Source organism: Pinus tabuliformis, chromosome 4_2 (genome assembly GCF_031772625.1).
Source record: "Pinus tabuliformis cultivar Carrire ecotype Pingquan chromosome 4_2, CPIR1, whole genome shotgun sequence".
NCBI lineage: Eukaryota > Viridiplantae > Streptophyta > Pinopsida > Pinales > Pinaceae > Pinus > Pinus tabuliformis.
Window position 1 is genome coordinate 137,123,336 of NC_142304.1, and position 26,716 is coordinate 137,150,051.

General features: G+C 41.8%; 1 protein-coding gene across 2 annotated transcripts in view; it reads left to right on the forward strand.

Annotated features, from left to right (window-relative positions):
- LOC149168601 (TORTIFOLIA1-like protein 2) overlaps positions 1 to 24,716 on the forward strand; it is a 116,017-nt gene extending 91,301 nt beyond the window's left edge. Inside the window, exons 2-6 of one of the 2 annotated variants that reach the window (XM_089428336.1) lie at positions 20,801 to 20,995; positions 21,113 to 21,218; positions 21,628 to 22,439; positions 22,827 to 23,846; positions 24,008 to 24,716. In XM_089428336.1, the coding sequence (XP_089284462.1) occupies positions 20,801 to 20,995; positions 21,113 to 21,218; positions 21,628 to 22,439; positions 22,827 to 23,846; positions 24,008 to 24,196 (2,322 nt within the window). In that variant the 3' untranslated portion in view covers positions 24,197 to 24,716. The remainder of the gene's footprint in view (positions 1 to 20,800; positions 20,996 to 21,112; positions 21,219 to 21,627; positions 22,440 to 22,826; positions 23,847 to 24,007) is intronic. The other variant, XM_089428337.1, reaches the window with a different exon arrangement.
- Positions 24,717 to 26,716: the final 2,000 nt, after the last annotated feature.

Here is a 26,716-nt window from a genome sequence, read left to right on the forward strand (position 1 = left end):
ATCTGAAGTGCGAGGGTCATCAAACAAGCCTAATTACCAACGAGAAAGAAGGAAGGAGCAACGAGGTATCTAAGTGTTGATTTGCGAGTATTTTTTAGGCGAAATAACCTCCACACTTGTGAGAGATCTTTGTTGTCTATTGCAGGAAGAAGCCCGAAATATCATGTAATATTCCTAATTAGCCATGGCTAATTGGAATATTCGATTTTGCTCAATTTTGCCTTCTATAGTTATTTATAAATAAAAAGGTGAGGAAAGGGGGATATAACTCACATTTGAATAAAGTCACTCCGTAGTAGCACAACGTTGTAACTTAAAAGGGGAGCCAAGGGGGCCAAAGGACCACGTAGAGAAGGGGCCCCACGTAGACACTTGGAGGGACTCCGCAGATAGAGAAGGAACACGTGGCAAGAGAGAGGCTATGTTGGAGGAGGTGGGCCTTAGGGTTTTGAGAGAGGCCAACGCTATAAAGGAGAGAGGAGCCTCCTCATTTGGGCCATTAGATTATGTTGCATTTGAGCTAGTCATTTCGACATAGAGCACGCTGGCTGTTTAACCTGTTTGCAACACTGTTTAGTACATCAAGTGTCTCCGTTCGTAGATGTCACCCTTAGCGTCGGGGGACTTCGAGTGCCTGCTCGGGCAAAGTAGTTTCATCAGTATTTTGTAGGAGCGATATTTGGAGTTGATGAGGAACTGAGCATTTTGTTGACTGCACAGTCTTGTACTCTTTCCATTACTCAGTATAATAAAATGGCTTAGTATTTCTCTCTGCATTTCTCGAGTATCTGCTTATATTCCATGTAGACATTATTGTACGTTGCACTACTGTTATTTTTATCTCTTTGAGATTTCCGGCTACTATACCACTTGTGTGTTTTTCTACTATACTCTTAGACAGAGTCTGGAAAGGGTCAGGTAGCCTCCAAATCTCGTCCTCTTTTCAGAGACGACATATCTGGTAAATGCCCTCCCAGTCCATCTCTGGTTGGAGTTTGCTTGTGCTTGAGGGATATCCCTAATAAGGGATATTACAGTGGTATCAGAGCATAGATTTGGCTCATCCTGTGGAGCTAGCAGTCTATGACATCGAGGGAGAAGCCCTACATCTGTTATAGATGTAGGAAATACAAAGATATTGAGCGTAGGTTGGAGAACACCAATGGAGAGGGTGACTGTGTTCTGGTGGTGGACATAGAACAGGAGGACCCTGTGGTGAACATAGAATAGAAGGAGCCTGTGGAGGACGCAGAGCAGGAGGATCCGATGGCAGATGAGTACGGGAAGAGATTTGCGGACATGCTCCTCAAGTCAGTGCAAGATCTGTCGAGGCAGATCGAGGTGATGGGGCAGAGATTCATAGCTGTGGAGGCTAGACAGCGTGAGAACCCACGGGTTTTCCAGGTTGGTGAGGGATCAGATACATCCCACCATTTGCCAGAGCAGGATGCCACTCAGCGTGATACTAAGCAGATGGCCTCACATGCCCCTACACGCTCTACCATGCCCACTTTCCTAGGAGCAGACACGGGGACTGGAGCCTAGCAAGAGGCAGAGCTCGTTCATATGGGCGATTGTTTTGCAGAGTAGCAGGCCTATGGGCAGGAGTTCAGGGACGCTCTCTCATTCAGAGACTTTGTTCAGCTCTAGCGGGATAGTAGACCCCGCGACCATCACAGAGGATACCAACATTATCATGATGGAGACAATCACTGCACTGCTAGTGGATTCCACTTGCCTACGTTTGATGGCTCATCAAACAGTTCGGCAAAGTCTTGGGTGGAGAAGTTGGATATCTATTTCAAGCTCAACCAGATGTTGGAGACAGAGGCCATCAAGGTGGCGACATTACATTTGGATGGTGAGGCCCAGGATTGGTGTTTCCATGGGTTGGTTACACTGGGACACTCCATAGAGACGACATATGCCGAGTTCACCAGGACACTGATAGAGAGGTCTGACCAGAGGGATCCAGAACAACACTTTGTTGAGAAGACGAGGCTCAAACAAACCGGGAACCTAGAGACCTACATTTCAGACTTCTCGAGGGTTTCAGTGATGGTGCCAGATCTATCCGCGACACAGAGGATCTACATGTTTGTCGAGGGGTTAGCAGAGCCACTTCGGGGTCTAGTCAGATCCACTAGACCAACCACACTCTAGGATGCTATTAGCAGGACCCGGGACTTATAGGATGCCTTACCCAGGACCCAGACAACTTACCTCCAGAGATAGGCTTTCCAGCCTAAGGGGAAGTATGTGAGGATTTCGCCTCCAAAGGGGAATCCAGGACGAGCACAGATTGATGATGATGCTAGGAGGGAGCTGAAGAAGAAGCGGTTGTGCTTTAACTGTCAGGAGCCATGTGTACCGGGACATAGATGTGCTGCTGGCAAAGCGCATTTTATTGAGGTCTTCTACGAGAGCAGTGGGGAAGAGGATGAGGAGGATGATGTGGAGGCAGGAGATAGTTATGCCGCGCAGTATCCTTTGCCACCTCCACCAGCAGCAGCAGGTGGTGCAGCTTTTGCACCTACCGGAGGGGCCCTTGCAGCATTGCAAGGATTTCCCAAGTATTTGACGCTACGTGTACGGGGGACAGTACGTGGCCAGCAAGTATCAGTTTTGGTTAACAGTGGGGCAACCCACAACTTCATCGATGCACAGATGGTTGAGCAGAGAGGTATACAGACAGAGAGCTTCGATGGCTTTTCAGTTTTGGTCCCATGAGATCAAACCATGGTGTGTGCTCGTTATGCCCCAGAGTTATCAGTGACGATGGGAACCTACACACTGACTGACCTCTTTTTCGTGGTCAATATTCTGGACACCAACATGATTCTGGGTGTTCAGTGGCTTATTACTCTAGGGAAGGTCACGATAGATTGGAAGGCCCTAGAGATGGAGTGGGATGATGAGAAGACAGGGAGGCATGAGAAGATATGGGGACAGCACACATATCCGCCTTAGACTGTTTTGGCTCATCGGATGGAGGTAGTCTTCCGGAAGGGAGAGGTAGATTGGGCAGTGGAGCTACGTGCATCAGACGCAGGGACTACAGGGCAGACGGTGCACCCAGAGATATAGTTCATCTTTGACCAGTATGCCAGAGTGTTTGAGGAGATTTCGCCTGGACAACCACCAGACCGGGGGTTTGAGCACACCATTGAGCTTGAGCAGGGCATACAGGCAGTGATTACTACCCCCTATAGGCATCCCAAGGCCTATCGACATGAGATTGAGCGGGCCATTCAGGAGTTGCTGGCTCTTGGGCACATTCGGCCGAGCACGAGTCCTTTTGCTTCTTCCGTGGTGTTGGTGAAGAAGAAGGACGACACATTTAGGATGTGCATTGAGTACAGGGCCTTGAACAAGAAGACCCTGAAGAATAGGTACCTCATAGACAGGATCGATGAGTTGATGGATGAGTTGAGAGGAGCAAGGTTCTTCTCAAAGATTGATTTGAGATCTGGGTACCATCAGATTCGCGTGAGGGAGCAGGACATTCCCAAGATCGCCTTCAGGTGTCACTATGGGCACTTTGAGTTTTTGGTGATGCCCTTCGGGCTAACCATCGCCCCAGCTACATTCCAGTCTTGCATGAATCACATCTTCCGTAGTCACTTAAGGAAGTTTGTGTTGGTGTTTTTTGATGATATTCTCATTTATAGCTGGACTTGGGAGGAGCATCTCCAGCACATTGAGACAGTGTTGCGCATGTTGTACGAGCAGCAGTTCTATGCCAAGCTCTCCAAATGTGAGTTTGGGTTGACGAAGATGTTGTACTTGGGACACATCATAGGTGTGGACGGAGTGAGAGTCCACGAGGAGAAGATCAGGGCCATCATAGATTGGCTGGAGGCGAGGAACGTGACAGAACTTCGGGGATTCATTGGCATTTGTACTCACTATCGTAAGTTCGTCAAGAGTTTCTCACAGCACCCCTGACAGATCTGACGAGGAAGGGTGCATTCAGTTGGTCGGATACAGTGCAACGATCCTTTGATAGGCTCAAAGAGGTTATGAGCAGCTGCCCAGTGCTGGCATTGATAGATTTTTTGCAGCCATTTGTTTTGGAGTGGGATGCGTCGGGAGAGGGGATCGACGCCGTGTTGATGTAGGGAGGTCACCCTATAGCCTTTGAGGCCAGAAGCTCCTTCCGCATGAGAGGTTGTATTCTATATACGACAAGGAGATGTTGGCCATTATGCACGCATTGTCCAAATTTCGGCAGTATTTAGTGGGTAACAGGTTCAGGGTGAGGACTGATCACAATAGCCTCAGGTTCTTTTTGGAGCAGAAACAACTATAGGAGAGGCAACAGAAGTGGATCAGTAAGATCCAAGCGTATGACTTTGACATTGAGTATGTCAATGGTAAGAAGAACGTGGTAGCAAATGCCCTTTCACGTAGACCAGCCACGTTGTCTCTTATGAGGTTGGACACAGACTGGAGGGCTCAACTCTTAGTAGAGTACTCCAAGGACAGATTTGCATGTGAGGTTTTGGATGGGCAAGTGGTGGATCACAGGTACAGGGTAATCGATGATGTCACCCTTAGCCTTGGGGGACTTCCAATGCCTGTTTGGGCAAGGTAGTTTCATCAGTATTTTCGAGGAGGAGCGATTTTTGGAGTTGAGGAGGAACTGAGCATTTTTTTGACTGCACAGTCTTGAGAGGGGAGGACGCAGTCTCTTTTGGTAGGGGCTCTGGATTGGGTTTATGTGGAGGATTTGAGCCTGGAGATTGAGCAAGGGATCAACCCTTGCATATTGGAGGATTTTGGCAGAGTCTCGGGTAGAGTTTTAGAGGATTCTGTTCAAGAGCAACGCAGAGCCTTGAGGGATAGCATAGATCCTCAAGGGGGTGATTTTTGGGGGTCAGCTATTTTAGAAACGCTTTCTGGGATTTTCTGGGTTTATTGACCGGAGGTTGATTCCAGAGTTTCAACATTTTCGGAGGAGGGGAACAACCCCAAATCCTCATTTGATTCTAGCAGTAGCAGCAGCACAATAGTTCCCCGGCAGCTTGGACGCAGTTCAGAGAGAGGCCATTTCCTTACCATTCTGAGTGTATTTCTTCACTTGCCTTGTGCAAGTCGAGGTGCTATCTTTCTGATCACGTCTTGTACTCTTTCCATCACTGAGTATAATAGAATGGCTTAGCATTTCTCTCTACATTTCTCGAGTATCTGCTTATATTCCATGTAGACATTATTGTATGTTGCACTACTGTTATTTTTATCTCTTTGAGCTTTCCGACTACTATACCACTTGTGTGTTTTTCTCCTATACTCTTAGACAGAGTCTGGAAAGGGCCAGGTAGCCTCCAGATCTCGTACTCTTCTCAGAGGCGACATATCTGGTAAATGCCCTCCCAATCCATCTTTGGTTGGAGTTTGGTTGTGTTTAAGGGATATCCCTAATAAGCGATATTACATATCAGTTGCTATAAGGAAAGTATTTTGGGTGAAGGACAAGGGTGACAACAAGCCGAGTTGACAAACAAGCAATTTCCACCTAAAGCGAAGCGTATCAAGGACTCAAAGGTGACACTTGACACATGTTAGGATTTCTGAAGGAAGCCAAGAAGTTGCAGGTTTGAAACAACAAAGAGGAAGCCGAGGGCTGGAAGGCAACAGTAAAGGAGGACGAAGCTTGGCTTTCGTTGAAGGATGAAGAAGCTTTGTGGCTTTGTCTTAGAGTAGCAAATAGGTCAAGGGTTTTTGGTCTTGGTTTTCATCAACTGGAATCTCTATAAGAAGAATAACTTATTCACGTTTTCCTCTCAAAGAGTGAGAGGTTTTGGCCTTGGTTGATAACTTATATTTTATGTCTCTTGTCTCTTTATGGTTGATGCATTGGTAGTTGTTTGATGAAGAAGAACACTAATAACCTAAGCAAAATAAGATCGTAACCTAAATAATTAAAAAGAACTCACAAGCAGTTACTAATAGAAGAGAAATCACATAATTACTATGCCTTATATTTCTCAACATGGTATCCAAGCTAACATGATTAAGTGAAGGAAGGGTATCTTATCAAGGGACACTCAAGGAAGGCATGAAAGTGAAGGTCATCTTAAAGTAAAACGAAGTATCATAACCCTATATCAAAGAAATCTACAAAGAAGTATTGGATCATCATCGAAGAAGAAGGCCAAAACCCTACAGGAAGCTAAATCAAAATGCGGTATCATCTCACTCCCTGTAGGATCAAGGATCATTCTTGCATAAAACTACCTTCATCAAGGAGAAGTTTTCTATCCTCTATATCATCATTAACATGAAGGAAGCTACAAGAAGGAGCATCCTATCATGTAAGTATATTTATGTGCACATTTGAATCTCTCAAAATGTCTTTTTGCAAGGAAAGCAAGAAACAAGTTGGAGCTTCAAACTATCTTGGATGGAAGAAAATAACAGATTTGAATCTCATTGAAAATGAGGTTATGGAATATCTCAAGGGTTCTATCACTAAACCAAGATAGGAAGATGCTCAAGCTCTTGTCAAATATACGAAAGGGGAAGTTCGAGCTCAGAGGATTCTCATAGAATCCATCGCGGATCAGTTCATCCCATATGTATATAAACTTAGAACTTCAAAAGAAATCTATGACAAACTGGTAGAGTTGTATTCTGTAAGCATTGCTGGAGAAGTTATCTCGTTAAGGCAAGAACTCCACAAGTTAAAGATGTTAAGGGAAGATGGAATTGTTGATTTTGGGTGTCATCGGATGTGCTCTAGCCTTGAAATTTTGTGGAGAGGCTAATGCACATGAGATCTCCTAGACCTAGAAATCGTTTGGAGAAATTTCACCCGGATGAAGAGATATTAAAATAATTAATATTTTTAATGAGTTTCTATGTCTAAAATTAGGAAAATAAAAATAATAATGTGTATTAATATAATATGGGTGAGAAAGTTCTAAGTGATGAGGATAATGCCAGTTCTAATCTTAGCCGTTGATTAGGGACTTAATCTCGACCGTTGAATTGTCAACATGAAAAGTATAAGAGGAGGCTTGAGGGTCAGTTGGAGATACACCAAGAGAGATCAAGAATTCTATTTTTCTGGGGAGAGTTTTGCTGACGAAATCGAGTTAGAGATATGTTGCAGTGAGGGGAAGTTCAACAAGGGATTTCGATCCAAGACTGAAGAGTACATAGCAGAGACGTAATGAAGTGTTGGAAGAGGCAACACAAGCCCTAGAAGCGTAGACGCATAGGCCTGTGGAGACAACATAGAGGACACAGAGGGCCTTAGAGTCTCACGCAGAAGCTGTAGAGGTTGGCACAAAAGACTTACATTGAGCGCTAGGAGATTATGTGGGGTAGATTGGTAGCTAATCAGCAGATCCTGAGTCGGGAAAGGGTGAACTAGTTCCAGAGAGGGTGAGCAGTTCCATAGTAGTGCTTGGAGCAGCTTTTGTTGTCTAGCAGAAGGAACAGACAGAGTCACTGTGCGTTTGGTTATCTAGGTGCTGATTTCCCAGAAAATTTGTCTTCAAGAGAGAGGTACGACTGCCAAGGAAATTCTTGGAAGGGTGAGGCATTTCTGGCACCCAAGTTGTATTCAGAAATCAGCTTAATAATACAAACCCTCTATATGCTGCACTGGTTTTCCTGTATTGGGTTTTGTTGGGGGCGATTTTCCAAAAATAGCAGTGTCCCTTGTGTTATTGTTTCTGTTTACTTTAGTGTATGATTTGTATATCTGTGAAGGTTGCATTTGCGTTTACTAGGATATTTTTAAAATTAAATAACTTGTTAATGTAAAAAACAAGTAGGAGATAGTAAACCATAAATTGCAGTAGGAGTTTCTTATGTGTTAGATTCTGGAATTTTCATCGGAATAGCGTCATACTTTATGAGGATATCTTAGATCTTGGATCAAGTACAAGATCAGGGAGAAGTCATGTCTGATAGTGAAATGTGTACATATGTATTAAATGCACTACAAGATGAGTGAGGTAAATTTGCTTCATGTATTTATGGGAAGAAAGAAGTTACTCCATTCTAGGATCTATGGTCACTATGCAATTTTGAAGAATCTAGGCTAAAGACCAAATATGATGTGTGAGCACGAAAGCAAAATCAAGCGTATGCTCGAATAACAAAAAGAAAGGGACAATTTGGAAAGTTTGGTTCTTAGACAAAGAAGAAGAACATAACTAAAATTCAATGCTATGGGTGTCAAGAATATGGGCAATACAAAAGCGATTATCCTAAAGTCAAGAAGGACAACAAGAGAGGAAGCGAAGAATCCCTTATCTTCAGAGAAGTAGAGGAAGCTGAAAAGAAGAATTCCAAGAAAGAGGAAGTAAGAGATCTCTATTATTGAGATAGTCTTCCTCACCTAAGTTCTCTTCAAATTCCTAAGTCATATGTTGTAAGATATGGCTACCATGATTCACTAAGTGGGATTCATTAAGGCATCATAAAAGCGTTGAAAGCTAGAGCTTGGACGTCATCATAGAGAAGCATGAAAGACCGTTAGAATCTATGAAAGTGAAGGATATAGATGTTGGGAATCTCCTTGAAAACACTAGTGGCAAGGTCATCTAGTACAAGGTTCATCATACGTCTGTCAAAAGGAAACATCTGCTGATGGGGATACTTCAGATCCTAAAAATTATATGATGGAATCTACATTGAAAGGTTCGTCGATCAAGAGGGGAAGAAAGGTTTTCATGAAGAATTCCAAACTTGTGGAATTCATGGGATGATGGTACGACGACATAAAAGTGAAGCATATCAAGGGATTGAATCTCTTTCAATCAAGGAAGATGCTGCAGAAAGTATGGATGACTGAAAAGGAAAAGGAGGTATGTGTGCTTACATTTCATATTCCATGTCATATGGTTGCAGGTAACATGGATAAATGCTCTATCCTGAGAGCATGATCAAAATAAAGGATATCCTCCCTCAAAGCAATGCGGGAATGGATGGGTCACACATTCACTAGATGAAATCAACATAATATTTCCTCATATGATGTATGAGGTGGTTGACTATAATTGAGGAACTTTGATTGGAAGCTCTTGGGAATGATATGTGCGAAGAAAAGAAGGAAGAGATCATGGAATATGTAACCATCGTAAAGGCTATCAACATTTGAAAGACCAAGAAGATTTGACTAGGATATATCCATCCAAGATATGAACACTCTGATTGAGTTTGAAAAAGAAAGAGACCCTTGACAATATATATGTTTAGGAGATGTGTCTGTGTATGCAGGATGTTGATGCAAAGCAAAAGATGTCATGATGAAAGACTATCACAAAGGTAATGTTGATTTTAATGTTCATTCCTTTATTTTCGAATATCTGGATTTGTTTATGCACAGTTGCCAAAGGAATATCTATGAATATCTTCCACCACAGATACACATGTAGTAGGATGAAATATGCTGAATTAAACATGGCATGAAGATAGCATCATTTCATGAAGGAAGGCCATATATAAGCTGATGGATCACTTTCCGATGATGACATGGTTGATTCATGGATGAAAGTGATGGATGATCGGTGCCCTATGTAGAATTCCTAAACATGAAGACTCTTAGATAATGAAAAGAAGTTCATGACATTGTAAAGAGGAGTTCATCAAGCAGTTGGTTGTCTCATCATCTCCACCTGAGAAGCTGCTGTAGGTCGCTAATTAAGAGGGAGCCTCGAAACAATTTTCTTACTTGGAAGAAACTTTGAAATTCCTAGGACAAAAGGGAGCTTAGGTTCATTCCTTCCGTACGAATGAGTACATTCCTTTATTGGAATAGATATGTCCTCCCTAATTAAGAGGGATAGATAGATAGATCATTCTTGTCTTCACTTGGGAAGACAAAATGGAGGATTGGCTAAGCATCTAGCATCTGTTGCGCTTTGAGGATGTATTAGGACATCCAAGATAAGAGTAGTCATAGAAGACCTAATTATTTAATAAGTATACTAGTGCAAGGCATGTGATGCGTGCATATTTAGCTATCATATGCATAAATAATATGCATTCTAATACTCTTTTGCCTGGGAAGATTACTTATGCCAAGCACGTTGAGGCAGAAGGAAGCCGTGTTTTTAGGAAAAGAAGTATCACAGTCGGAGATTGAAAATTGAGTTGCATATCTGAATTGAAATTTCAAGGTTGAGGAATTATTCTTGAGGATTTTGGGCACGGGTGACCAAAATACTCTAATTGGGAAGTTTTTTGGAGTTGAGTACCAAGGCTATGCTCAACTTGGCTGGGAGGATTTAGTCATTTGGTATCAGGAGTAATTGGAGCTACATCAGCAAAGAATCGACATCAAGCTCGAGATCCAGGTATGAATATGTGAATTAAATTGTTTAATTATTCATAAGCTGTAATTGTAAATTCTGTAGAAATTAATGGCTACTGTAATTGTAAATTCCATAGAAATTAATGGTTCAAATTGTGTTGGTCCTTACAATTTCGATGAAAAAAGGACCCCTTTACTTAGGCATATGGTGATAAACCAACTCAGGAACAAGTTCTAGAAGTCGCAAAAAGTAAGGGTTACACATGTCAAAGGAAGGGCAAAGGTCAAAGTCACAACAAACAGGCTCTCGCCGGAAGATACAAATCTGGTTTGAACATGGATTGGGCTGCATGGATAAAAATATTAAGATGTTTGTCCATGTACTTGAACTTTTAAAGATTCCATCTCAAGGGACAACTTTCTTCAGAGCTTTGGGTATGCTTAAACAAGAAGATAGCATAATTAATCATCAGGATGAAGATATCAAATTGAAGGATGTAATGATCCTAAACAGAGATGTAAGTGATATACAAAGCATGCAAACAATCTAGCAATTGGAAAAGCGAAATATACATTAAGCACCCATGGAAACACTGGAAATAGAGAACTATTGAGCCATTTTATTACTCCTTCAGGAGCAAAATACAATTGTAAAATAGAATGGTGCACGTGAGCTTGTCTCAATGGACAAGCTTAACAAAACCCAGGTGCGAAAATGACGAACTGAAGGCTGCTACAACTACTGCACCAAACTGAATTGCGCTACCCCCAAAAAAATGCTTTGTGTACTGACTTCAAAGGGTTGGAATCACTGCTTCCTGCGCTCATAAAATTATGAGATTTCAGCTCCTTGCTCCTTGGCCTAAACCCAGAAAAACCCACGAAGGAATTGGCCAAATATTGACCTAAGAATTTTGGCCCAAGTTTCCCTTAACTCCTCTAGTTGCTGGCTTAGTTGGGACCCTTGTTGACCCCTTAGATTTGCCAAAAAAATTCTATAAAATCCGGAGTGTGATCCTTGCCCAAAACCCAGAAAAACCCAGAAAGGGTTTCCCTTGGTTCCAAACTTCAAAAACTAACTTTTCACAGCTTGGCCCTTCTCCAATTTCGAATTCTGTTGCTGTGACTGATCCTGTTAATCTCTGCTCTCGCAACTCCAAAGATCCGCCTCAAATGTCCCTCCAAGTGATCTCCTACTTCTCTCGGCCAGCTCCAACTCTACAATTCCTTCCTCCAACTCCCACGTGAGCCTAATGATCGCTCTCTGTGAAAACCACGGGTAGCTGTAAATCGGATTGTTGGGATCTTGTCCCTGTTGGCACCAAAACCCAACAGAAAGGCTAATGCTTTGTTTCTCTCCCAATCCTCTAACTCTCTTGGAAAATGCTTAATCATAGATAGCTCCAAACTCCCCCTTCGTATTCTCCAGCTAGCCGGAAATACACACTGCTTGTTGTGGCTGAATGGTAGTGTTGTACACATTCTCGAAACTTTTGAAATATTTATGGAACTGCCTCTCTAGGGCGGACACGGATGGTCCCCCGAAGTAGAGGTTGAATCTCTGGCGTGAGGGATTTGTGGCTAAACAACCGAGTGACTCAACTAAACAATAAAGCGAACAATCAAGTAATTTTGATTGCAAGGTGTAAGAATCCCTCGAAATGAGAGCTCTCTCCTCATTTTACCTTTGTGGGCTTTCCTTGCCTTATGTGGGCCCCTCCATCCAGTACTTCGAATTCCCTCCGAAGCATTCGAATGGCCTAGTTCAAATAACCATGTGGGTGGCCTCGACCTTCCGCTAACAACCAAATTAAGTTGAATTTCCTCCTAAGTCCCTAAGTCGAAAATGTTGGGTTCTTTCCCTTAGCCAAAATTGTGCAAAAATGTGTGGAAACACCTTGTTACAAATGTTTTTGAGAAGGGACATGACAAAGGATATCAACTGTTATATGACTAACGAAAATCATGAACCATCCTTTGTTACTTTGGACATCAATGATAGATTACATCACAATTGCATGCTAGATTTTGGTGCATCTGAGAATGTTATGACCAAGAAGGTGATGGAGCAATTAAGCTTAAGAATTTCTAGACCATATCATAAAATTTGTTCCATGAACTCCAAAAAGGTTGAAGTCCTTGGTGTGGTTAAAGATTTACATTTTGCTTTACTGAATTATACATACAAGATCATCACCATGGGTATTGCGGTCATTGATGCACTAGATGTGTGGAGAATGCTTCTATCTCATCAGTTTGCCACTGATTTAGGTGGATGCATTCAGATGGTTTTGTCTTATGCCATTATTCCAACAACAACAGGTGGCATGGTTAGGTTATACAAAGAGATAGAAAGAAGATGCCACGTAGAAGTTTCAAAGAAGTCGTTAAATGGTGAACAGGTTGTACCATAAGAGCGTTCACCTCTCTTTGAATCAGAGATATGTTAGTTTTTCCACCACCCAGCCCCTCCCGGTATCTACAACATCTCGACCTAGGGTTTCTGAAGGCAGCTGGCACAACTTTTTAGTGTCAGTTATGGAAGACCTTGTTGACTACTCCTAAGACCCCCTTGAGGGCGCCTCCATCTGGTCCTCTTCGAAGGTTTTTTCGGCCAACAACTATCACATTGGTGATGAATTCACCGACATAGTAGCCTCGCTACGCTCGATCTCAGGGCCCTCGTGCTTGACAGCGACTCTCTCCAAGGTCACTCCTTCCATCCTTGATCTCTTCGGCCAACCCTTGTCTCCTTCCACCCTCAATTTTGTGGATCAATCTCTCGATCCGAGTCTGGGTTTGTCCTTAGAAGACCTCCCCTCCTCAGTCGGTTCTCGTTTGCCCTTTGAACCCTTCAGTGACTTTGCTGCCCTCGCCCCTGGACCATCCGCTCCAGCATCAACGCTGCCGCTTTCCGGCAATTTCACCGAGGTCCCGCCCATTTCTGGGGCTTTCCCCTCTATCCCTCCCTTGGGTGACCCGACTCCTGAGCAAAACCCTACCCGTGATCCCCCTTTGAACCCCTCCCCTGAAGAAGGCCCTCGCAAATCAAAGAAGCAGAGGATCCTTAGACCCAAAAACTTGGAGGTCTTCTTAAGGCTGGGATAGGACTTCCAATGGATCGAGGCCATGGAAATAGCTTAGAGGGTGCTTGTTGGAAGAATCCGAGGTCGCCACTACAACACTGCCAGGCTAATGCAGTGGGCCTCAGAGGTCTGGAGTGACCACCTTATCGAATTCCCGGTGGTTCAAACCTTTGTGAAAGGATGGTTCGCACTCAGGTTTGCTAGGGCAGAGCACACCAATTGGGTACTCTTAGTGGTATGGCACATTGAACAAGCTCCAGTTCTCCTCCAGCGATTGATTGCACTATTTGATCCGGAGAGAGAACAGTTAGGGGCCAACCCACTCTGCGTTAGATTGCCTGGTTTGCCCATGTATTTTTGGTCTGAAGACATCTTCAGACGCATTGGGAACTCCCTGGGAACATACCTTGAATATGATAAGTCCTATCTCTCGACTAGGAAGATGGCGTATGCTCGAATTCTAGTTCATATTGACACCAACGGATGATTACAAGAATATATTACAATTCAATGGAGGAATTTCTCCCACAGGAAATACCTAGATTACGAAGGGATCACTTTTAGGTGTAGGAGGTGTCACAAGGTGGGGCATCTTTTTAAGGATTGCCCTCTCAATAAGAACTCCAGGAACTTGGATGGTGGGGAAGCTGGAAAGACAATATCCCCAAAGTCTGATCAAAACCAGGGGAAGCAAGATCGCAACATATATGAAGGGAATCAGAGTGACCAAGCACCAAATGATCAAACTCACTCGCAGGGACCCCTGAAGAAACACAACAGACCTTTGTTTCGACCTCCCTCCCCTCCTCTCACCAGGGCGAGAGTGGCTGTAGGGTTGGCAGTTTCTTCGAGTAAGTAATATAATTCCCCTTCTCCCTCTTGGTTTCATGCTTCTGTTGACTTAATCAAATTTCCTTTTGAAAATGCTTTGAAGAAGTCGGCTTCCCTCTCCCCTCTGAAGCCTCCCTCTTGTCCCCCCTTGGTCGAACCCCCCCCCCCCCCCCTCCCTTGCCTTGAGGCCCCCTCTTGCCTTGCCTTGAGGCCCCCTCTTCCCCCCTTCCCCCCCTCTGAGAACACCCCGGACCTTGGGGTTGACTCCCCTCCCCCTCACTACTAGACCAGGTCCAAGGCCAAGTGGAAACCTGTCCATCAAGATCCCTTTGGTTTGGATTCCTCTTTGACTCCTATTCCTCCCAAACTCTCTCGGGGGCGACCCTCCTCTCTCTCAAAGGCTCAACTTCGAGCAGGAAGAGAAATAGCTTTGGGGAAGCAAGCTACCATCAATGGGGTACTTAGAGAAATGAACCCCTTTGAAGATAGCCTGCTTATGAAGATAGCCTCCTTCAATTGTAGAGGGTTGGCTAGGCTCGACAAGAAACTAGCCTTGCGCATATTGTTTCAAACATCCCCGGTCGACATCATCCTCCTGTAAGAGACTCTGGGACCCGTTGACTCCATCACCCTTCTCTTGGAAGCCATGTTCATCGGATGGAGCTTTTTTGGAATTGATGCCAATGGAAGATCAGGAGGTTTAGTTATGGGCTTCAATTCCCGCTCCTTTCATCTTAACAATTGCTGGGGAGGCCATGGCCACTTGGGAGCTGACCTTTTCTCATCAGAGCTGGGCCTGGAGTTTCGCATCCTTAATATCTATGGGCCTTGCCAACAGAGACCTGCTTTTTGGGACCATTTTCTTGACTCTGATATTCTCTAGACAGACCTGCTTATTTTGGGTGGGGATCTAAATTTCTCCTTAGGTCTCTCAAAATCCTGGGGTTTTCATGCACAACAAGATCCCTTATCTGCCTATTTCGAGAATCTGTTGGAGCTCCATAATCTCTTGGACATTCCTTCTGCCAAGCTTATGCCAACCTGGAGGAACAACAGAACTGGAGAAGACAGTCTTGCGAGACGCTTGGATCGCTTTCTTATTAAGGAAGGGTTAGTAACTATGGGCCTTTTTCACAGACAATGGGTAGGCTCAGGGGGTATTTCTGATCACCTCCCTATTTTTATGGAAATCTGAGGAGGTCCCCAGAAGCCCAAGGGTCCTTTTAAGTTTAGCTCATCCTGGCTAAAAGACCCCTCCTACATTCAGATGATCAAGGAGTTCTGGAAAGCCCACCCCCCGACTGAATGTGGCAGCATAATGGAGGGTTTTGCACAGAATCTTAGGGGCCTGAAGAACCTTTCTAAAATCTGGGCTCATAACAAGTGCTTAAAAGATGATCAAACCCTCCTAAATGCTGAGAAGGAAATAGTTGCCTTAGAAAATGATCTGATCCGAGCATACGGTAGGAATGATCTGAAAGACAGACTGGTGGAGCTCCATACCTCTAGGAAGAGAATTCTAATGGATCGTGAACACGCATGGAGATTGAGGAGCAAGGCGACCTGACCCTTAGAGGGAGATGAAAATACAAAATTCTTCTATAAGTTCACGAATGGAAGGAAAAACATAAACACCATCTGGAATATTTTGGATGAGCGTGGTCATCAAGCAAACACTTTTCCTCAGTTGTCCACCGTTGCAACCTCTCACTTCAAACAGATCTATAAGGCCCCTCTTGAAGTTAATATTGCCGAAATCATGCAAGTAGCCCAGCTCTTCCCTCGTTTCGTGGACCAGGAGGCTAGCTTGGATCTGCTGAGAGAAATCACAATGGGGGAATTGGAAGCCACGATTAAGGGGTTCAAAAAGGACAAGAGCCCAGGTCCGGATGGTTGGGCGATTGAATTTTATTCAGATTTTTTTGACACTCTAGGAGGAGACCTCCTAAAGGTCTTAGAACACTCCAGAACCTGTGGATCGTTCCCTGAATCCCTCACCTCCACCTTCATTGCTCTCATTCCAAAGGTTGACAACCCCTCCTCATTCGATGACTTTCGGCCTATCTCGCTGTGTAATTGCATTTACAAAATTTTAGCCAAGATCATTGCAAACAGAATGTGACCCATCCTTTCCAGATTCATCTCGCTCGAGCAATTTGCTTTCTTGCAAGAGACACAAAGTCACGAAGCAATAGGAACTTCACAGGAGGTGCTTCATTTGCTGCACTCCAAAAAACTGAAAGGTATGATCCGAAAGGTAGATATTTTAAAAGCCTTCGATAGAGCAAATTGGCTTTATATCAGAATTCTCCTAACCCACTTGGGTTTTCCTTTTGAGTTTATTAAATGGATCATGTGCTGTATAACCAATATTCCTTTCAGTGTGCTTATCAATGGAGTTGCCTCCCCTTTTTTCTACTCAGAAAGAGGACTCAGGCAAGGATGCCCTTTATCTCCTCTGTTGTTCCTTCTGATTATGGACGGTCTCAGCAGGCTGATTAAAGATGAGCACAGAAGGGGTAGACTTCAAGGAATCAAGATTACAACAGACTGCATCTTAACTCATCTGCTGTTTGTGGACGATGTGCTCATCTTTCTCAATGGTAGTATAGGTGACTTAACCTCCCTGAGGAACATTTTCGCCCTCTTCCAAAAAGCTACGGGGATGATTGTTAATTGTAACAAGTCAACCCTCACAGAAAATGGATGCTCCCCCCATGAAATTCATTATGCACTGCACCGCTTTCAATACACCTTGCTCAGGCTGGAGGAGGGGCTTAAATATCTTGGCTACAAGTTGAAGCCTTTGGGGTACAAAATTGCAGATTGGACCTGGCTAATATCCAAATTGGAAAAGAGACTAAACATTTGGTTCCACAAATACCTTTCCAGGGCTAGTAGACTTACGCTCATCAAAGTTGTCTTGGAAGATACCCTGGTCTACTGGTTGTCGCTGGCTTGGATCCCTAGGGGTATCATAGCCAAGATACAGGCCATATGCTACAAATTCCTTTGGAAAGGGAAACAATAAGGAAGAATTTTTGCATGGGTAAAATGCAAGGCCATTTCTATTCCCAGGAAATGGGGTGGATGGGGCATAAAGAAGCTGGAAGATTTCTCCTCAGCCTTGGCGGCAAAGCTGGGATGGTAGTTGCTCTCATCGAACAATTTATGGACCAGGGTGGCCTGCTCAAAATACGTCGGCCTATCCTTGATGGACTGGATCTTCCATCCTTCAAGCATTCTCCCAGGGGTCTCCATTATATGGAAGGCGGTGCTAAAATCCCTCAACATCATCAGGGAAGGTCTTACTTGGAAAATCCAATCAGGCATGAGAGTTAGAATTGGTTGTGATCCCTGGATAGGTTGTGGGAACCTTCACAGGCTGCCAGAGGACTTTCGATCTTTCCTTCAGGACAACAATATTACATATATTGGTCAAATAGCAGATATGGATCGCTCCACCCCTTTCCAGCAAGCTTGGAAAACTGCTCGAGATCTTAACATTCCCCCTCAATGGACTCATCTTTGGAATGACTACACTCAGGCCCTCTCTGAAGCTCAGATCAGGATCAGGGAAGAGGAAGATGAAGTAGTCTGGGCGCTCTCGAAAGTAGGAAGATACAGGCCAAAGGAGGGATATTTGGTACTTGCTGAGGAACGACGCCCACAGAATCTGGAACAGTGGTGGAAACATTTATGGAAACTAAAGTCCCTCCCCAGGAGCAAAGTTCTAATGTGGACTATTCTGAAGAATAAAATCCCAGCGGGAGAAAACCTGTTAAAGCGAGCTCATCATGGCCCCTTCTAGTGTCATCTGTGTAAATGCAACAATGAATCCGCAATCCACCTCTTTGTTGAATGTAAGGCTGCTCGCGATCTTTGGCTATCCATCTCAGCAGCAATCCCCTCCTCATCAAGATGATAGGGTGCCTTGATTTCAGAAGCCTGGTCAGCTTGGTGGACCAGTGCCCCCCCAAAAACACTTAGGAACTTGCCCCTATTGGTCTGTTGGGGCCTCTGGATAGCTAGGAATAATCTCATCTTTCAAAACACCATGCTGCATTGGCCTTCCATCTCTTCCCGAATCATCTCTGATTTCTCCCTCATCATTGAAGATGACGAACTACCCTGATCCAGGACCATCACTCCGGAATCCATCGACCACTCAAAACCATGGGCCTATTTTGATGGGTCTGCCCAGGAAGAGGGATGTGGGGGAGGAGCCATTTTAAACCTCACTGATACTCATTCGTTCCACATTCAAATGGGATTAGGGGGAGGTACCAACAATTTTGCAGAACTGTCCTCTGCAAAATTCCTTATCCAATATGCCTTACAATCCCAATGCCGAGACCTGCAGCTCTTTGGTGATTCAAAAATTGTTTGTGATTGGATCAATAAAAAGACCAAATGCTCAGTTTTCTCTTTGTTTCATATTCTAGATGAGGCCCACCATCTTATTACTGCTTTTGATTCATTTACATGTCGACATATTTACAGGGAGCGAAATGCGGACGCTGACAGCTTATCCAAAGAAGCTGCGCACAGGCCTCCCGGCACTTGGTTGATACAGGAGCACAGAGAAGGGCATGCCTATCAGTTTTATCACAGACCCTTTATGGACATAGACAATGCAGAGAGCTCTCAGGGAGCATAGTTTTTGTTTTTTGTTCTTATTTTACTCACATCCGTATGTAAATATTCATATGTTCTATTTATTTTCAAGCTACTTTAGGAACTCTATTTTTGACAGAAAAAACTGGCAGCCTTAGGCCAGTTCTTTTTTTGACAAGAACAACAAATGATTTTAAGTGAATAGCCTCCTTGCGTGGAAGAAAGGCAACTTTTTTTGACAGGCATAGCCTCAAATAGCATATGCTTTTGCATTTACAGCATGTAATATTTATATCTCAATGAAAATTATGTTTTTTCCAAGGGGAAAAAATGACCACAAAGTAGGTCAAAGGGATTGTTGAGTACAATGATGTCCATACAATGCGGGAGAACCAAATGGGCTCCTATAAAAAATATAATGCATAAAAGGTACAATGCAGGAACATAAAAGATACAATATATGGAATGCCCTGACAGAGAAGATCTAGGGGCTAGTCTGAGGATAGGACCCATCTCTCCTAACATCCGAGGCTGACTGAAGAACACCGAAAAATGCTCCACAAAGTTTACTGGCCTGATTAAGGGCCAGTGGGAGGTGCAGACTGTCCACTAAATCGCTGTCTGGGGAAGTTCACGCGCTGCTGAGGTCTGGAGGACCTAGTCCGTCTCCTAGGGACGGATCTGAGATGGTTTTGCTGCTGAGATCTTGTGTGGCGGGGTGAGGTCCCACGGATCCTCACTGGTCTAGAGTCTGGATATGAAACAATATCAATTGTTCTCTTTGTGCCCGTGTGTAGGTAGTACCCTAAATTAATGACTCATAACTAAATTAGTTGGCAGTTGTTAGTCATTCATATTAGTGAAACAATGAATCATCTTTTAGTTGAGAGTCATTAGCTGAGCTCATTAATGACTCAACGCTAAGCTAGTTTAGTGTTGTCAATTGAGATTTACATTAGAAGGGGTCTTCCCACTTGTAATCGTTCATCGTATAGGCTACTATCAATGAAAAACATTTTACTCGTGTGAATTTTTTTACACGGAGATTTCTTCCTCCATGTTTTAGGAATTTCAGTTACATTCCAACCCTGAGTGTTGAGGCGTCCGCACCCTATGTTTGTTTGATTGTTGTTTAATATTATGGAGTATTTCCTTTCAGGATACTGGAGCACTTCAAAGTTGCATTGTATTGATGAAAAATCCTTGGTTTCATGTGAAAACAAAGCACGTTAAGTTGCGATACAATCATTTTTCTTCGCTGATGATGTAAATATTTTTCTATGAATCTAATAAGTATTTCTACAAAAAAAGAGCCATTAATATCCATGAACAAATTGATTGACAGACTTTGCAGATGAAATTCTCTGAGACAGAAGATACTCACTGATGCATTGACAAAAGCCTTGTTGAAGAATAAGTTAGAACATTGCAGAGATGTCTTTGGGGTGAACACGGTTCGATCAGTTGAGAGCTAAAAAGTTTTGAATGAGTAGTATGCAATGTTTACTGTTTTGTCACAATTGCATGTTGTAGTGACTTTTCCATGTAATGGTTCTATCATGTCTGTAACTTTTGTAACAGCTCCAATATCGGAATATTTATAATTAATGTAACAGCACGAACAACCTTGGATTCCATGTGAATTTGTACAGATGTAGTTGCCTATTCAGATTCTTTGGGCGGTATAGATACTTGTGTTTGGAGTTGTCCACAGTGAGAGAGTTTGAGTGTTTGTTTCTGCTGCTTAGTTTACAGTGTTTTTCTGATTAGTAAAAAATGAAAAGAAATGGAAGCGCTTTCCTTGCTCCAAAATTCTTGTCTGGATTTACTTTGTGTGGGTTCTGTTTTTATTTCTTCTTCTGATACCTCTATGCAGTCCATGGTCGTCTTCTTAAAAATTCATTTCTGTAATTGCTGAAGTGTCAGACGTGCAACAAAACTAAACTTTTGTCTGTTGTTCATTCTGACCATTTTCATTGGTTATTTTTGCCAGGCAGGAGGAGCTTCATCCCCGCAGATATTGTCTGTAGTTGTACCTTGCATGTTAGAAACTCTGCGAAGCAATGACTGGACAACTCGTAAAGCTGCAGCAGAGGCTTTTGCATGCATGGCGTTAAGTCTTGGTCCTGTGCTATCCTCCTTCAAATCATCTTGCATTGCAGCCTTGGAAGCATGTCGCTTTGACAAGGTTGAAAGTGAAACAACTTACCTCATTTCCTTTCCATATCTCAATGTTTTCATAGCTTGAAATAGAGCTTGGTGAATGTGAAATATCTTCTTAACTGGTCTAAATGCCTTGAAATAGGTAAAACCAGTAAGAGACACTATTGTGCTGACCTTACAGGCGTGGAAGAGCATTCTAGATGCTGAAGCTTCTTCACCACAGACTGAAAGCAAATCATTGAAAACGGGTATTCTCTCTACATGATTTCCTTCAAATATACAACCCGTAAAAATGTTGGAAGATGGAGCTATGACGGTATTGATGTACAGCGTCAATGTATTTTTGAGTTTGAGAGTTCCATAGGAATTTAATATTTCTTTTGATTCCTCGTTCTTTTGCAACTTCTCAAATTTCTGCTTGTAGATTTTATTCCTATACCATTTAGCTCATTTGGTTGTAGTTTTGCACAAGATGTGTAATGACATCTTCAATCAATGGCTATCTTCTTTAAAGTATTAGCGATGGAATGTCTTTTGCATATTTAATTCCTCATATCGGTTGCCTTCTTTGTGGGGACTTTTTCAAGCTTTGTTTTGATTTCATATTTTGCACTTATGTAAAGAATTGATAAACTTATTGATTGATTCTGTGACAAGGCACAGAGAAAAAGAGTGAAGAAACCTTCACAGCAGATCTGAAATCCTACATTAGTGTTGGACAAAAATCAAAATTTCTGAGAAAAAGTGGTGGTGCTGTGACCAAATCTATGCCAGATAGCGTTTCTTTCAGGACTGTAAAAGGACGAACTCCTTTAACTGATAAAAAGATGAATCTAGGTCTGCCTCAGAAGATGGATTGTAGAAAAAATGAGACTTGGCATATTGAGGTAGCAGTTCCTAAAACTAGTCCTCCTATATCAGTTATTAACAGTGAAAAATTCACTAATATCTACAGTTCAGAGGTTTCAGAAGTGAATGAAACTAGAGCTTCAAATAAAAATACAGATGATGGTTTAAGATTCCACGATACAGAGATATTCAGGAACACAGAATCTTCTTCAAGGTTGTCAGATGAGAGCCGGTCTAGTTGTGAAACAAAATGTATCTTGGTTGACAAACCTTCTAAAGGAGCTAGACCATCAACAGACAGAAAACCAGATGGCAGCTTCAAGCCTATAGCTGAGTTGTCTTCTCCTCACAATACCTGTTCTCACGATACCCCTTTCGAGAAAAGGAACAATGACAACTGCAAGCCTATAGCTGAATTGTGTTCTCCTCACAATACCCCTTTTGAGAAAAGGAACAATGACAAAGAATGCTCTGATTCTCTAACTACTGAAACAATGACTGCAAGCAGCACAAACTTTGGAGGTGGTTTCAAATCCTGCGATGCAGATGACTTGGCATTCATCCGCAAGCAATTATTTCAGATTGACAATCAGCAATCCAACCTGATGGAGCTTTTGCAGGTAGAATCTTGGTGGATTTCCCATTACATTGACTGGATTCTTTCACTTAATACTGTTGAGTCAAATTGATGAACTTTAAAAGTAGCATGGAATTGCTGAACTTATAGAAATAATGTGTCCATTGAGGCATTATATTTGCATATTCCATACTAGTTTTGAAAACTTTTCTCAACCTACCTTTACTGTCTGCTGACAAAAAATTGCGTATCATGAGTTTGGAATGATGTGATCAATCTCAGTTCTTTTTTATTTTTAGTTATCTCTGTGACGCACTGATTTAAGAAAGTAATTGCATTGTCCGTCAAAGAATTGAAGTATTTTCAAAAACAGCAGAGGAGAAACAGGCAATGTTGCATTAATTGTTACTTTTTGTATTTGTTGTATCAGGTCTTCATGGGAAGCTCATTAGACTGCATATGTACCTTGGAAACAAGGGTGCACGGTTTGGAAAGGATCATTTATGAAATGGCTCAGGATCTGGCTGCAGTATCCAGAGGTAGGCCGTCATGTGTGGAAGGTGGAACTGGAAACAGGCACTGCTGTTGTACATCCGTGGGGGCTGAGATGGTCAGGTCCAAACTTTGGAAAATAAATGAAGGTGCAGGTGCAGGTGTGTACCCACCTTCACGTTCGCCTTCACGTTCGCCTGCAAGGCCATTTGGTTCCTCATCTGATACCCTCCTTGCTTCTTCAACACGTAGTAAGTCAGTGCAAGAAGGATCGTACAAGTGTGAGTTTGGTACAAAAGATAGTTGGGAAAACTCTACAGATAGACATATGCAAAGTGGCTTTAAGGTGAAGCCTCTGGTGGATGATGATGCTTCTTGGGAAATGTCATTTAGAGAAGGATGCAGTGAAAATGACTCTCCTCCTTCAGACGGTAGTCAAACCCAGAGGGTTACATCAAATAATGAAAGACTAGTAAGTCAATCATTACCACTAGACAAAAGAAGTTCATGGGTAAGAAATTCTGGAAAGGAATATTCCAGAGCCAGAGACAGAGCCAAGATTAGAAGTTGGCTAACTTTTAAGGACGACGCTTCTTGTGATTTGTCTGGTACGTATCTCACAAGAGAAGATACATCACCAATGATGTCGGTGATCAGAAATTATTCAGTGCTAAACTTACCAGGGAAGAGCTCTTCTATTCGATCAAGCTACGAAAATGGTCGTTTTTGGAGTGTTTGGAGACGTGTTGTAGAATATCTATGTGCCAAGGATGTGGATTCAGCGTATGTTGAGGTATTGTGTTCCGGGGATGGTCTATTGTTGATTCAACTCATGAAGCGGACTGGCCCTGTTTTGGAAAGCCTATCACAGGGGACAGTCGTTGAAATCCTTCAAACTGTCATGGGACTCTTGCTGGAGCTCAAATTCTTAGACATTATAATTCCTTGGCTTCAACAGGTTAGGTTTTCTTTTAGCTTCTTATTTCCATTCCCTCCAGAGTAGTTTATTTTAATGTCTTTAAGACCTTTTTTCATCATGCTCAAGTTTGTATGTGACGCTTCACAAACAAAAATAATCAGTTGTTGTGGCTGTTTTGTATGCTTCATTATCATGATCAGGTGGCTGACTTTATTTCAAGCAATGGCCCGGATTACCTTGGTCTATCACGTGATCAAAAAGTAGACATTTTGTGTAGACTACAGGAAGCATCATGTATGCATTTCTCTCAAATTTCCAGCCGAATGTCTGTCACTCAGCTTGCATCCAAGCTGGCTGATGTCTGGGCAACAGATTTGAAATCCATCTAATGTATATGAAAAAGCATTACTTAAACTCCTTGAGCACGAACCAGTACTAGTAGTACTCCTACTACTTTCCATATATCGATAACCACAACCACAAGGCGCAGAATAATATGTAATTTCGTGGTGCCTGAACTTTCCTGCCGGCATGAATATTAGTTAGTGTATGGATTTCTACCAGCAATTCTCTTGCTTTTGGTTACTGGCAGAAATGTAGGAATCTTCAATTTCTCAATTTGATCGGCCTAACTTTTACTATTAAAATTTCATCTAGTTTCTTTCTCGGAAACTAGTGCTGAGCGGAGATTTTCTGGTAGTAAAGTTTGATAATTGATGAGCTGTGCAAAAGCCTGTGAAAACTGCCGACTTTGTGATTAAGAGCCGTTCGTAAAATAAACGATTTGAGGGGAAAGTAATTTCTATATGTATATAATTAATCGAACAATGAGCCACCTGCTTATAATTATAATTATGACTCTTGAGGGATTTGCAGGTGATTAAAATGACTCCTTTTATCGGTAATGGTTTTTTTCTCTGTAGTTGTCTGGAAATGGGTAATAAAAAAATCTAGTATTTATGATACACAGATACATGTCTATGTATCAGTTATCATTTTGTAGTTTTTTTTGGTTGGGTATCCTAGAGCTTTTTAAGGGTTGCGTTTATATTTTAAATATAATTAGCAATATGGTTAAAGTTAATTGGTAGATGCTTCTAATATTAACTCTCGATTTATCAAACGTGGAGTGGGATCAATTTTTTCAAGGTGTACTTTAAGAGATTTGATCCCTCTTGGTGCTTTGATAAAGTTTGGGTTAAGATGGATCTATGTTGGTTTCAGTGATGTGTGGAAAAATTGTTAAACATAATTATTTTGATAATTTTAAATATGTTCAATATGTTTAAGATTAGTCTGGTCATTTTAATTTTAAATTTTCTCAGTTACCTTAGTTTAGTTTGTTGAGATGATAGAGACTATTAAGAGCTTGAATGATGGAATACAAATTTTGAATGCAAAGTGACAATGTAACGATGTTGAATATTATAAAATGTGAATATTAAGAATGTAGTCAATTACAAAGAGTTTTCATTGTGATTAGTTTCAAATTATTTTCTTCTAATATTCTTATTGTAACACCTATTATTTTTTCCATGTTTTCATATCGATCATATGAAAAGGGTAATTGAAATTGTAGAACATTAAAATCTTTAACTGGATCTATTGTCTTGTTCTTCAATATTAATAGTAACTTTCTCCAATGCTAATCATTATGACTTATGAGGTGTTAAACCTCAAATGTCAATGCTAGTTGTTTCTTATTTGAATGCAAAGTGACTAACAATGTTAAATGATGGAAAATGAAAATAATAAGAATGTAGTCAAGGACAAATAGTGTACAATTTCAAGAAGCAAACATTTCAGGTAAGGGAACATTTTATTTATGATGACAAGTGAAGTATTTGTTTATGATTGAATAATTGTAAAACTAAATCAATGCGCGTTAACAATAATGTTTTTGTGCTTACGCTGAAATCAATGTACACTATTAATCTCATTACTTTGAAATTAATGTACATCATGTATTTAGTTACATCAAATGAGAAATAAACATCTACACTGAAATCAATACATCTAATGTAAGTAATCAAGATTAGAAATCAACATAAACATTGAAATCATTGCATTTAGTGCAAGAAATCAATATCTACAATGAAATCAATATGCCTATTTCAATGAAAAATCAAAATATCTGTGGATTTCTAAATCCAGTTTTTTTTTTTGTTATAAAAATCTTACTTCCTCTTCCTCTATGGTTAATAATGTTCAATATTATATAATACTATATAGTATTTGTATTTGTCTGTGTATCTCTTTCTTTATATATATATATATATATATATATATATATATATATCTTTTTCGTGTTTTTCCTCTCTGTCAGGCCAGGGTAACTCCAGCAATTAATGAGCGCAAGACAGAACTGGTGATTTTATTCATTAGACAAATATTATTTATACAAATACAAAACGGATCAGTTCATCTTCTAGATGACTGTCCAGTTTCACCTCATCCGTTTCGGATTAGGTGTCAACATTCCCCCCCTTACTCTGAAGGGATGTTGGTGAGTCCAAGCATCGTTCTGAATTTTTCAAGCTTTTCTCTTCCAAGTGCTTTGGTGAAGATGTCTGCAATTTGCTCATTTGTGGAACAATGACGGAGATGGATTGTTTTGGCCTCAACATGATGTCGGATCAGATGATATTTAGTATTGATGTGCTTAGTACGATCATGGAACTTTGGATTCTTGGCCAACTTTATTGCAGATGTGTTATCAATCATGAGTGGAGTAGATTGTATTTGTTTTACTTGCAAATCTTCAAGAATTTTCCTGAGCCACACAATTTCTTTTGTTGCTTCAGCTGCTGCCACGTATTCTGCTTCTGTTGTGGAATCTGCTGGTATTGATTGTTTGCGTGATCTCCAGGAGACAGCTCCTGATCCAAGACTCATAGCATATCCTGAAG